Source organism: Acipenser ruthenus, chromosome 12, assembly GCF_902713425.1.
Source record: "Acipenser ruthenus chromosome 12, fAciRut3.2 maternal haplotype, whole genome shotgun sequence".
In the NCBI taxonomy this organism is placed as follows: Eukaryota; Metazoa; Chordata; class Actinopteri; order Acipenseriformes; family Acipenseridae; genus Acipenser; species Acipenser ruthenus.
This window is the reverse complement of record NC_081200.1, coordinates 18,125,570-18,139,396: the sequence shown is the minus strand read 5'-3', so window position 1 is coordinate 18,139,396 and position 13,827 is coordinate 18,125,570. Positions and strand designations below refer to the sequence as shown.

The window sequence follows — 13,827 nt, the reverse complement described above, 5'->3', positions numbered from 1 at the left end:
ATGGATTGTTGATATGCTATTTATCGTTCGTGCTCTAGAAAAAAAATACATATATATTTAGACTGATACAAATAATAATAAACAAAATTCCTGCGTTGGCCGGGAATCGAACCCGGGTCAACTGCTTGGAAGGCAGCTATGCTCACCACTATACCACCAACGCTTTGCTGAAAAATGTTTCTGATGAAAACCACATAAATGTAGATATGTAAGAGTGCACTGAAAACACGTGCTGCTACATTGCTAGTATAGTTTTCCATACTGCAAAGGCAGACCCAATTTTGTTTCACAAGCAGTTATTGCCTGGCACGCCTCAGTTTAGCTCCATTGTTTTTGATTAGCAGTACAATTGGTATGTGTGTGTTTCACAAAAACGAAAAGAAGAACAGTGCAATTCAATTTAGAACAAAATACATATATTTGTATTAAATAAATAAATAAATAAATAAATAAATAAACAACCAATTGGGAACGAGATGGATTTATCTGACGATCTACCTGAACCAGCACAGCGTACTGCAGGTAACTCGATACATATTATTATTAACGTTGGTATGTTGTTTGATTCAGACACTTGCACACTCAATACTGTGTTTTGCAAATTAAATTGAGCACGCTGAACAACAATTAGATTTTCTCTGTAAGTAACTACCACAGTCGTATACTTATTTACGAGATTCAGCCTTTTTAATTACAAATGGAATCGAGTAACCTACGCGTGACAAACAATATTATCTTAAGCACTGTAAAAATGAAGTTCCTTTAAAATGAAAATACCCCTTTGCATTTTATGCAGCACATAGGAATCTATGTGGGGATCAGGTGGTGACCTGTTACTTAAACTCAACTTTGCACATCTCTGCTATACTGAAGGGACTCGCCTAATTCTCTCCTCATTCCTGCAGCAGTCACCGGCCCTGAGCTCGGCTCCAAAGATGGAGGCAAGACTCAGGCACAGGGAGAGAATGGAGCTGAAGAGCAAGAGCTGGTGGAAAAGAAAGTTTGTAAAGGTTTTCAGCCATTTCAACACAACTGTTTTTCGGAGGGTACCGATTCGGTTTGATTAGTCTCCACTTGAGAAGATATATATATATATATATATATATATATATATATATATATATATATATATATATATACACATACATACATACATACATACATACATACAGTGCCTTGCGAAAGTATTCGGCCCCCTTGAACTTTGCGACCTTTTGCCACATTTCAGGCTTCAAACATAAACATATGAAACTGTAATTTTTTGTGAAGAATCAACAACAAGTGGGACACAATCATGAAGTGGAACGAAATTTATTGGATATTTCAAACTTTAACAAATAAAAAACTGAAAAATTGGGCGTGCAAACTTATTCAGCCCCCTTAAGTTAATACTTTGTAGCGCCACCTTTTGCTGCGATTACAGCTGTAAGTCGCTTGGGGTATGTCTATCAGTTTTGCACATCGAGAGACTGAAATTTCTGCCCATTCCTCCTTGCAAAACAGTTCGAGCTCAGTGAGGTTGGATGGAGAGCATTTGTGAACAGCAGTTTTCAGTTCTTTCCACAGATTCTCGATTGGATTCAGGTCTGGACTTTGACTTGGCCATTCTAACACCTGGATATGTTTATTTGTGAACCATTCCATTGTAGATTTTGCTTTATGTTTTGGATCATTGTCTTGTTGGAAGACAAATCTCCGTCTCAGTCTCAGGTCTTTTGCAGACTCCATCAGGTTTTCTTCCAGAATGGTCCTGTATTTGGCTCCATCCATCTTCCCATCAATTTTAACCATCTTCCCTGTCCCTGCTGAAGAAAAGCAGGCCCAAACCATGATGCTGCCACCACCATGTTTGACAGTGGGGATGGTGTGTTCAGGGTGATGAGCTGTGTTGCTTTTACGCCAAACATAACGTTTTGCATTGTTGCCAAAAAGTTCGATTTTGGTTTCATCTGACCAGAGCACCTTCTTCCACATGTTTGGTGTGTCTCCCAGGTGGCTTGTGGCAAACTGTAAACGACACTTTTTATGGATATCTTTAAGAAATGGCTTTCTTCTTGCCACTCTTCCATAAAGGCCAGATTTATGCAGTATACGACTGATTGTTGTCCTATGGACAGAGTCTCCCACCTCAGCTGTAGATCTCTGCAGTTCATCCAGAGTGATCATGGGCCTCTTGGCTGCATCTCTGATCAGTCTTCTCCTTGTATGAGCTGAAAGTTTAGAGGGACGGCCAGGTCTTGGTAGATTTGCAGTGGTCTGATACTCCTTCCATTTCAATATTATCGCTTGCACAGTGCTCCTTGGGATGTTTAAAGCTTGGGAAATCTTTTTGTATCCAAATCCGGCTTTAAACTTCTCCACAACAGTATCTCGGACCTGCCTGGTGTGTTCCTTGTTCTTCATGATGCTCTGCGCTTTAAACGGACCTCTGAGACGATCACAGTGCAGGTGCATTTATACGGAGACTTGATTACACACAGGTGGATTCTATTTATCATCATTAGTCATTTAGGTCAACATTGGATCATTCAGAGATCCTCACTGAACTTCTGGAGAGAGTTTGCTGCACTGAAAGTAAAGGGGCTGAATAATTTTGCACGCCCAATTTTTCAGTTTTTTATTTGTTAAAAAAGTTTGAAATATCCAATAAATTTCGTTCCACTTCATGATTGTGTCCCACTTGTTGATTCTTCACAAAAAATTACAGTTTCATATCTTTATGTTTGAAGCCTGAAATGTGGCAAAAGGTCGCAAAGTTCAAGGGGGCCGAATACTTTCGCAAGGCACTGTACATACATACATAAATACATATATAGTTTTTTTTTTTTTTTTTTAAATAATTCTAGATATTGGTTTAAGGCGTCAGCTACCCTGGCTGAATAAGAGGCACACACTCAAGGCAGTGCAATGTTTATTTGTAATTTAAAATCAGGCCAGGGTTGAGCAGGTGCTTTTAAAAAAAAAGTACACAAAGACACAGCTGCTTGCCACAAAAGGGTAATTTTAACACATGCTCCACACAGTTCATGATGCAAAATAACACAGCTTCTTTTAGTCTGCCTAGTGATTGGTATGAATATGTGTTTTAATATGTGTTGTAAGAGTTTACCCTAGTCCCTTGGTGAGGATGATGCTATGTGTTGCATATCTGTGTCTGCAGTGAGCAGAGAGAAGGGTCTGTTTAACAGCGGCTGTGTTGTGCGTTCCAGGAGCCCCCAGGGTCAAGTGTTTTGTGGCAGCTAGGAAGGGGGAGCGGGAGGGTATGCAGGATGCACACGTTCTCCTCAACAACTTTTCTGCGGAGGTCTCTCCACTGCCAACCAGGGTGTAAGTATTCATTGTTTACTTTTAGTTAAAAGTTAAAAGTATATATACTTCCTGCCACTAGCTGTCACCTTTTCTGCATCTTCACATACTGTACAAGCATATCAATAGGAATACCACAGGCTGTCGGTAGATTGTGTTGTACTTGACTCGCCTATATTGTATGTACAGTGCTATCTACCTATCTGCATCTAACACACACATTGGTAACAATCAGCCTTGTGCTTGGCATGAGTAGTGTAACAGGGCATTCATTACATAATAAACTAGAATCATGTATTCTGATATCTGCAAATAACAAGTGTGGTTTAGGGAGAAGCACCCTAGCACTGGTCTTGACACCCAGATAAAGGCCCAGCCTGGGAGCCTACAGTAGATATTATTTGCTGGCTGGTGACCTGGGTTTCAGATGACTTGTTATACAGTGGACTGATGCAACTGAGCTTCTCTTTTTTTTTTTTTTTGTACAGGTGATGTGAGCAACTTTGAAAAAATGGTGAAAAAGTCTCTCCTGGACTCCTTCGAACAAACTGATGAAGATTTTCTGAAACACGCATCAAGCCAGTAAGTTTTATCCTCTCTGCTCCCCGAACAGCCACTGCAATGTGTGCACTGTAATCAGAATGGATTGAGCCTTCTGTAAATAGTGCAATCTGTGTGTTTTCTGTGTTTTAGGTGTGTATTAGGATTTTGAAGAACAATACAAACATATTAAAAGATGTAGAGGTTACTGCCTGTAATCCTTGTGTTCTATCAGTTTTGTGCCACAAATTATGTCAAGTGATTAAAAATTCCTGTTACGTGAAGAGAGAATACATAATGGTTCTAAGTGGGTAATGCAAAGATAATCAACGAGTGAGGGGGGACAGGAACACAGAGGGATGATGGTCCAAAGTTGTTTCTTATTTTGAGTTGCCCACAAAAACCATCATGTCTTCTGTTTATACCATATTTAATTCACCATTTACTTAAGATGATAGATTTCATGAAGTCATTTTTTTTTGTTTGTTTTAAAGATTTAAAGTGTACATTGCTGTCGGGAGCTCTCAAGTCAAAGCTTGGTGAAGCCAATATTGTGATACTGCTGCTACAAGCATTGAAATTCTAGTTTGTTCCTGAAAGAGCCACACAATTCCAGGCAGTACGCTATTTCTACCAATGGATTTGAATTCAGTTTTCTTAGTGTGCTGTTTCCCTGCATTGTTTAGTAAAGTCTTTTTCAAACAGGCATTTTAACACAGTTAGTGTCAGTAACAGAGGTGTCATTTGAATCAAAGCAGTAAACTATAGACTTAAGATCTGGCTACTTGGTTTGAGTGTGACAACAAGTCATCTCATAATGAAACTGTGGTATAATTTTTTTTTTATGCTGTGGATTTATAGAAACTACATTCTTGAATAAGAGTACCCTTCTGCTTTGGGTGGAGACAGGATTAACAGTGTACCACATCTTCCTCCCCCCAGGAAACCTGCATGGAAGGACGGTTCCACGACGACCTGTGTGCTGGTGGTGGATGACGTGCTGTTTATCGCAAACCTGGGAGACAGCAGGGTAGGGTTAGGGATGAGGATGTAAGGTACCTGTTACAAAGTTAAGCATCTTTTTAAAACCTGAATGAGATGAAGGTGTGGTCAGTAGTTTGTTAGACCTGTGTTTTGTAGCATTCTGAGTCATTTGTACATAACAAATAGGATATGGTCTTTCTCTGTATCGCAGAGAAATGTACTGAAGTAAATTAAAGGAAATGTGATACTTTGTAAAATGCTGTCAAAGTAGTGTGTCTGATTTTCACTTCCTCTGACTTACACCAGAGGGAGCTGTTTCACTGTTTGAGGAAGGTATTTTCTCCCATTCTTTCCTATAATCTTTCCTATTGGGAGTAATTTGCTGCTCTTAAGTAACTGCAGCAACAGATCATGTTCATGTCGTAATGTGTAGATTTACTGCTGATCAGAAGTACCTCAGGTGGGCGGGCAGTCTCACAGTTGCTGTGTTAAGTGCTAAGCTGCACAGATATTTAAATACATAAATAGTGATAACATTTTAAATAGGAAAAAAAGAAGACAATAAATTGCTGGTCCATGACCCAGTGAAAGTGTTTGTTTGTTTGCAGGCAGTGCTGTGCCAGGCCGATGGGGAGGGCAGTAAGAAGATGAGCGCAAGGAGCACAACCCCACTCAGTAAGAGGAGAGGATGAGGGTACAGAGGGCGGGGGGGCACCGTTGGGTAACCCATCTGCTGGAGATGCAAATATTCAGCTTGTAGATTCTCTTTCCCGACCTGTGAGGGCGCTGTGTAAAGGGAACAGAGTGCCCTGGACTGGATGACCAGACAATTCATTCCCAGGGTTAGAAGGAAGTCGGACCTCTAGAAAGGGGGCGGAGCTACGATACACTAAATCAGGAGTACTCAATAGGCGGACCGCGGTCCGAATCTGGACCACAAGTACATTTTGACCGGATTGCCAAGTCATATGCCAATCTATGTTTTACTTGCATTCACATTGGAAATGCTGTGAATTTTTCAGACAACACAGTTCTTATGAGAGGGTGGTGTGCGAGGGTACAGCAGGTGTCGCTGTGATAGTAAGTAGCAGATACTCAGAGCGAGCTATTAATAAAACAAAATGTACAAGTCAACAGTATTAGCAGCTCAAATTAAGTGAAACTGAGTGTGTTGGCTGCTGTGGCGTCAACATATCCCTTCTCTATGGCTAATAAAACAACCGTCATTAGTAAATTTCTTTGAAAGTACACAAGAAAGATACCATTTTCATACCTTATGGTCCGAGTTCAGAAAATCACACTTACACCAAGAAAACACTGACAAGTACCAGTGCTACAAAGCCCATTTTTGTTAAATAGCTTTTCCAAGCTGATTAAAAAATATTACCGGTAACACTTACAATATAATGCTCTTTTTAAAAATGCATACGATTGACCTATTTCCAATGAGAAAATGGGCGAATTTGTGTCTCTTCGTTCACATAAAGTCAGAAAAAAACAACATATGAATCCAAATTAACGTGTATTTATACTAAAGTAATACAAAAATGACTACAAAAGATTTAGAAGTGAGTAGTTTTTCGAGATTTACGATTATACTGTAAATCACTTTCACAAATCAGCCCCCAAATGTAGTCTCCCATCATGTTCTCGTTATACTGTCCTTGGTAGCTGCGTTCAAAGTCCAGTATATCCTGGTGGAAGAGCTCGCCTTGCTCCTCCGAGTAAGCTCCCATGTTCTCCTTGAATTTATCAAGATGAGCATCAAGGATATGGACTTTGAGGGACATCCTATAGCCCATCCTGCGCCTTGGTGTCCCTGCTGTCGCAAAGGCAAAGATAGCAGGGAAACTTGGTAAAACCGCCTTGGAGACCCATCAGGAATGCCACCATTTTGAAGTCTCCTATGACCTCCCAGCTGTACTCATCATACTTCAAGGCGTCCAGCAAGGCCTTGATGCTGTTGTAACCCTCTTTGAGGTGCACCGAGTGAGCCAGGGGAAGAGACGGGTACTTGTTACCATTATGGAGCAGCACGGCTTTGAGGCTCCTGGATGAGCTGTCAATGAAGAGGCGCCACTCATTCTGGTTACAGGCGATTCCGATTGCCTCGAACAGACTGGTCACATTGTGGCAGAAGCAGAGCCCATCTTGCTGGGTGAAGAAGCTGGAAAAAGGTTGGTGACGCTTCCTCTGATCTGCGACTTGCACACTTTCATCCAACAACTTCCACTGCTTGAGTCTAGACGTCAAAAGCTCGGCATTGGACTTGGTGAGACCAAGATCTCTAATCAAGTCGTTGAGGTCTTTTTGGTTGGAGTAGTATGGGTTTCTCTCCTCAGCTCCACCTCTGAAATTGTCATCTGGATCTACAACGTCTTCCTCGCTCTCTGACTTGCTGCTCTCTTCTAAAGACGACTGCTCTCTCTCCGGAGGAGTGGGTACGGGGAGCTCATGGCAGTGTGGCACCGGGGCGATGGATGAAGGAAGGTCCGGATACGTGATAGCAGGTGCATTCTTGCCAGTCCGACGTTTGGAAGGGTCCACCATGCAGAAGTAGCAGTTGCTTGAGTGGTCAGTGGGTTCCCGCCAAATTCTTGGGATAGCGAACTTCATGGCGCTCTTTTCCCCTCTGTACCATCCTACAAAAATACATTTTTCACCCATGACTAATGTGTAAGAGATTCTCGCAACATTTTTCATGTATGATATATTTTTTCAATAACATTGAAAATTGTAAAACATTTTAAAATTAAAAACTTTTACAATTTTAAAAATGTTAACAAATTTTATAACATAATATTCCGAGCAACAATTGTCCATCTTACCTTCCAGAGTTTTTTTGCAGTGCTTGCAGGTGAAATGAGGTGCCCAGGGTTTGTCTTGATCCCCGACAGGCATGCCGAAATATGCCTTGTAGGCCTCACACATCTTAGCAGATGCTTCCATGGAGTACTTTTTCGCTCTTGTCTTAATAAATAGGTAAATTTCAAAATATCACTGTCCTGGTTACAAAAGCAAAGTTTGTGGGGAATAATAGCCATTTTCTATACTTTTGAGGCATAAGCAATTAGGAAATAACACTTACTACCCAGGAACCAAAAAAAAAATTAAAAAAAATTGTTACACGGTGTTATCGATAACCATAAACCTGTCAATGTATGCTTTCAGTTCAGATCTAGTATAACACCTTATGCATGATATCTGTTGATTTAGAAAAATAAGCTTGTTGAAGAAACTAAATATAAGAAATGAAGATGGATCTTAATTAAACTCAGCATACTTGTTGCGATTGAGATGAACTAGGGAATGAACTCGGTTGCACTTGTATACATTTAAGCCACTAGAAGGTCATAGATTTGCAAACGTTCAAAGTAATCCCAAAACGGCAAGTCTGAATTATAATAAAAAAATAAAAAAATAGGAAGTCCAGCATGACTGAGTTTTCCAGGAATTAGTCCCTCCTGGAGGCTTGGGTTTAAATCCCAAAGAAATGGAACTGACCAAAAAATCTTTTCCATGTATAAAAACAGCCAGGCTAGAAGTATCTGTCATGGTTTGGAATTGTTTTTGGTTTAACTCTGAATTTTTGTAATGCTTTTTTTGGGGTTTTTTTTTTCAAATGATGCTTTCTCGGCAGGCAGTGAATGTCAGATCTTTCTTCTAAATCTTTCTCATTAATTTCCCATTTCTAAAGCATCCTGACTTAATGAAGTATTGGACTCGCATTCGGTACACAGCTGTATTCTATGATTCTGTAGGTCAATTACAATTACAGCCATTTGTTGTAACCTCCATATCTCAAATATTTAATGATCTATCCATACCCCATACTAATTGTCTATTCTATCAGAGGTGTCATTCTCCTTCCATTAAGCCCCTAGGTATATTTTTGTTTTGCTCACAATATAATATAATGAATATAACTTCAGGTTCATATTCATAGCTCCTCTTGAAACATTTCAGTAGCTGCATTTTTAAACAGTAACCCTGAGACGGCGTGTCCCGCCCCTATGTATGTATTTATTATTATTTGTATTTGTTTGCGGCGCGGATAAAAGCGCCGCGTCTTTTGTTATTGTATTTATAATTTAAAAACCTGTGAGGATGCGTGGCTGATCAGCTACTGATTATTTAACTACCTGACAGTCACGCATCCTTACCAAATGCGTGCAGACTGTGGCCGAGGGGTAATAAGATAATTAACAGCTAGTTAACCCCTCGGCCAGAGTATAAGAACCTGCAGCTGTCCGTGCTGCAGGGTTGGGTGTACAGAGAGGAGATATGGGGAGATAGAGAGGAGACAGAATTTAAAATAACAATTGCTAAAATGTGCTGGATTAGCCCGACACTTACTTGTTTGTCTGTCTGGTTTGTTTGGCCCTTGTGCCTTTTTGTTTTGTGTTTTGTTGTTTGTTTAAATCTTTTGTTTTGTTTATTTGATTTATTAAATACGCTGACCGCCGTTGCGTTCAGCTTCACCTGCCCATCCATTGTTTTGGTTCAGTTACTTCCTGGTCCGTGACGTCACCACACCTCACCACTGCAAGCCATCCTGCCACACTCCTTAATGTGACGACAGTCCTGTGGTTAGCAAAGGTGATGAAGGCTGTGCGAAATTCTGTGTTTATAAGAACACTTTGTTATCCTGCAATAGTTTCCTGCTAAGTTCACATCATCTTTGTCGGGTGTCGCCTTACCAAGAAAACTATTGAAAACACAGTTATCTGACTTCATCTTGGGGTGTGGCATCTGAGAAGGAGAGAGAGATAGCGAGCAATAAGACCTGATATAATACATTTTAAATACATTTAGTCTAATATAAAACTAGTTTGATTTTAACAGGGCACAAATTCAATAATGATTAAGAAATGTGTTTCTGCATACAGAGCTATAAATTAAACAGCCTTGGAGTGTGGGGCTGTGCTGTCTTGCCTGTGACTCTGAGGCTGTGCAAGTGTCTCTAGTCAAATCTCTCCTGGGGCAAATTCAACAAACACCAAATAACATGATTGTGAACCAAGACAAGTGGAGAGGGAGGTGGAAGGAAAGCAGAGGCTAAGCACAGGGTAGGTAGGAGATGTGTGAATGAAGACAGGAGAGATTGAAATGTGTAGATGGGCTCTGGGGTTGCAATAACAATGTGATGGTCTGCTATACTGGTATCTCTTGAAGTGTTACACCCTGCAATGTTATAAAGAAACGTTACGTTACTACGACAGGATGGCTTGTGATGTCAGACCAGGAAGGAAATCACAGCAGTACTGTGGTATGGAAGCGCTGATGCGCGAGTTTATTGAAAATAAAAGATTTAAACACAAAACACTGAACAAAACAAAAGGCCTGATGGACAAAACACAGCGAACACTAAACACACAAGTATCGTGCTGAGCAATGTCAGCATGAGTAGCAATTAATTGCTTTAGCTTTAGAATGATCTTACTCTCCTCTCTCCTGTTCTTTCGCCCTGAACACACCAACCTCGATTGACAGATGTGTGCCTCTTTTGTGCAGCTGTGCCTGGCTCGATTGCTTGTTAAATTATTGAATTTGAGCAGGCACAGTCTGCACGTTAACTAATTGTGCACTCCCCGTGCCCCCATACAAATACCCATATTAATCTGCACATGAAGTGATTGTGCAATCCCTGTACCGAAGTACAAATAGACATTTTAAATCACCTGTGCTACATAACCCACTCTCCGTGCACCACTACACACAGACATATAAACATAAAATACGCACAGGGGCAGGGCACCCCTCCACAGTTACCTTTGCTGTGTCTCATGTTCGTATCACATAGTTATATATTTTTTAAACGTATCATGCTCCCTCCTGCAACACTGCTGGTTTTCAGTTCCCAAAATACGCCAGTAATTTCAATCCTGCATTATTGCAGAAGGGAGTATGATCTGGATACACTGCGATGTTTAGATGAACAAATCTCTCCTGGCAAACATTCTCTTGTACAAGTTGAAAACAGTAGTAGAATTACCCATGATGTGTGAACAAAAATATCAGGACAGTCAGGATTATGCTGAAAAATATATTGCAGAGATGCAGACAACACAGGATACAGCTAAGGTGAAGTAATGGGTTTCCTGTAAGCACTGCAAAGGGTTCTGTAGCACTTCTGTACCACTTCAAGTGGTTCTTTACCCAACCCTTAAAACAGAATATCGGCTCTCTGTAGTCACAATAAGGAATACAATTAATTCACTCATATGCCAATGTGAGAGGAGGAGAAAGCAGGTAAAGAGGGAGTGTGAAAGCACACTAATTTACTAAGTGAATCTGCCAACACCCTTCAAGGTCTTGGATATAAACCTATTTTTTTATTTAGAAAAAAGCACAGTTTATGTTCAGCTGAAGGGGTGCGTGGAGCGCAATAAACAGCAAACACAGTGGAAAATAATAGCTGTCAGTGATAGAATGTTGTAGCAGAGCAGGGCTCTGCCCTTAGAAATACTGGCAGGGATGGAGTTAAATTCTCCTCCCTGCCCAGGTTGATTGCTTCAGGTGGGAGCAATCCACCAATTAATTATTCAATTAAGGTATCAGCCATCTGGCATAAAAGGAGGCCTCAGCCTTCCATTTAGGGAGGAGAGTTCTAGAAGGAGGAAGCGACTGTGGTTTTCTGTGTGTGCCGTGGGTTTTCGTTTTTGCAATCCAGTGAAGGCAACGCCCAGCCTGGAAGCTTTATTCTTTTGTAAGTTTCATTTTGTTTGTATTTTGTGTTTTGAACCTTTTTGTTTGGCCCTTGTGTCGGTTTATTTTGTATTTTTGTTTAATAAAAACTTTATTTTGAACTTCTAAATTGTCTCTGAGTCTCAACCTTGGTCATTTCTGTCACAAATGTATTCTTTTTTTTTTATGGCCTTTTTCCAAGTTTTCTAATAGAGAATGCTTGAGAACAGTAGTTGATGCCTGGGGCATTGACACCCACACATTTCAGTACTGCCAAGATTTCTAGAGGGATGGGTGGTACAAATGTAGTTATCTGATCAGTTTTAACCCTTCTGGTACCCTGCTCAGTGAGGCCACACTTGTAGGCTCCATTTAAAGAGATAGTTTGATATAAAACCAAACAGGATTTATTTCAACAGCATTCAGACTTGGGCAATTGAATGTTAATACATGTGAAGCGTTGTAGACAGAGGATTGATATTGGTGGGATTGAACCAGAACCAGCACACTAAAGCCCCTTTCACACTGGAATGCTCTACCCGGGTCAGGACCCAGTGTCATGCGGGTCGGGTACGTGATTTCACACTGCTTTTGATAAAGCAGGGTTGACCTGGGCGACAGACGCAAGTACACAATGGGCGTATTAATGCCCCGGAACCAGCTTGTTACAGATGCTTCCATCCAAGCTTCTCTGGATTGAAACGTCAGCCCAAATGATTAGAGCAAATGTTTCTTCATCCCTGCTGCAATCTGGCTCATGCTCTGTCTCAATCAATGCAAATATGGCTAAACAGAATAAACAGAAATGTTCCTTGTGGAAGTGAAACCTTCATGCAGGTGTGGCTGTTTGTTATTTCGTTGGCTTACGAGCGGCTGTCATGCATTTATTTTGTCTCGCTCAACCCAGGTCAAAGCACGTCGACCTACACCCTGAGGTGGGTCGCTGGGACACGGGTCAACCCGGGTACAACCCAGGTACGTGGTTTCACACTACATGGGATTGTGATCCGGTCCCGGACCGGGGTAGGAGTGCCAGTATGAAAGGGGCTTAAGAAAAATATCTTACCATTGTAATCCACTCATCACTGTCAGCAACCAGACAGGGTGGAGAGGCAATTAAAAAGGCAAACAGAATGCTTAGTTATTTGGTTCAGGGGATGTTATGAGGAGGTTGTACAATGCATTGGAGCACTGCTTCCAATTCTGGTCTTCACATTACAGCAAGGACATTGTGGCTTTCCAGCAAAGATCAACCAGACTGATGCCAGGGCTAAGAGGATGGAGTTATAAAGACAAGGTGAGGGAATTGTACCATTCAGGCCAAACCAGAGAAGGGTTAAGGGTGACCTGAGCTCAGCACAGTTGGAAACTGAGTGGAGACAAAGAGGGGAGAGGAGAGACTTTTTATACAGTGGTCAGTGGATGGAATGAGCTACCTAACCATGTTTTAGATACAGAGTCATTGGGATCCTTGAGCTGACTCGATATCTGGGACCAATCAGCTGCAAGGCACCAGCTGAGTTTCATTGGACCCATGACCTCTTGTTTCTAACTTATGTTAAAGTATTTATAGATGCATATTATTGAATAAAGACCTACTCCTAAGCTTTGCTGTACTGCCTACTGTAAAGTTGAGGAAATCTATGTGAAAAAAAAGTTTGCATCCACATGAAAAAGGCTTGTTTTCCAGATCAAAGTTTGGAATGTGCACACGGCTTGTAAAATTAATATGATATCATCAGCAGACCACAATGTGAATATTTTGATGTTTCACATGCAAGATTGCTTACATAATTATGTACTGTATTGTTACATCCTTTGCTCTAATATTTTGGAAAATGCTATAGGGAACACAGCAAATAATGGAAGCTGTTTTTTATTATTATTATTATTATTATTATTATTATTATTATTTTCGTTACAAACTTTAAATTGCATAAATTGCTTACATAAGATTGTGAACATGCTATAAAAATGTTACTCTCCACTCTCCTATGCTGGAGGGATTGGAATATGTGGAAACACGCTGGGATCAGTCGATTTCAGTATGTGCTTCATCCTTGTTTGTCAGTCTCAGTGGAGAGCTGGAGCATCTAGTGCTTCAGGCTGTCAGTTTAAAGGCACTGTGTACATACAAATGTATCATTGTTTTATTTAACTGAGAGCTGTTTATTTAATGAGGAGGAGAGTTTCTGCTGTTGGCACTTTAATTCAGGGATGTCTACACTTGCATCTCTCCAGGACTATTACCCTGCACCTTAATAATAAACAAGAAAACACTCCATTCAGCTCCCCAGCACTGCCACCCTG

General features: G+C 40.7%; 1 protein-coding gene and 1 non-coding gene across 2 annotated transcripts; one reads left to right on the top strand and one right to left on the bottom strand.

The window, feature by feature from the left end:
* Nucleotides 1-91: 91 nt before the first annotated feature.
* Nucleotides 92-163, bottom strand: trnag-ucc (transfer RNA glycine (anticodon UCC)). The gene has a single exon. It is a non-coding gene; the product is annotated as a tRNA-Gly (tRNA).
* Nucleotides 164-184: 21 nt separating this feature from the next.
* LOC117416577 (integrin-linked kinase-associated serine/threonine phosphatase 2C-like) lies at nt 185-11,583 on the top strand. Its single transcript, XM_034027761.3, has 6 exons — nt 185-522; nt 906-1,000; nt 3,210-3,327; nt 3,795-3,888; nt 4,789-4,876; nt 5,439-11,583. The coding sequence occupies exons 1-6, from the start codon at nt 477-479 to the stop codon at nt 5,520-5,522; spliced, it is 525 nt and encodes a 174-aa protein (XP_033883652.3). The 5' UTR covers nt 185-476; the 3' UTR covers nt 5,523-11,583.
* Nucleotides 11,584-13,827: the final 2,244 nt, after the last annotated feature.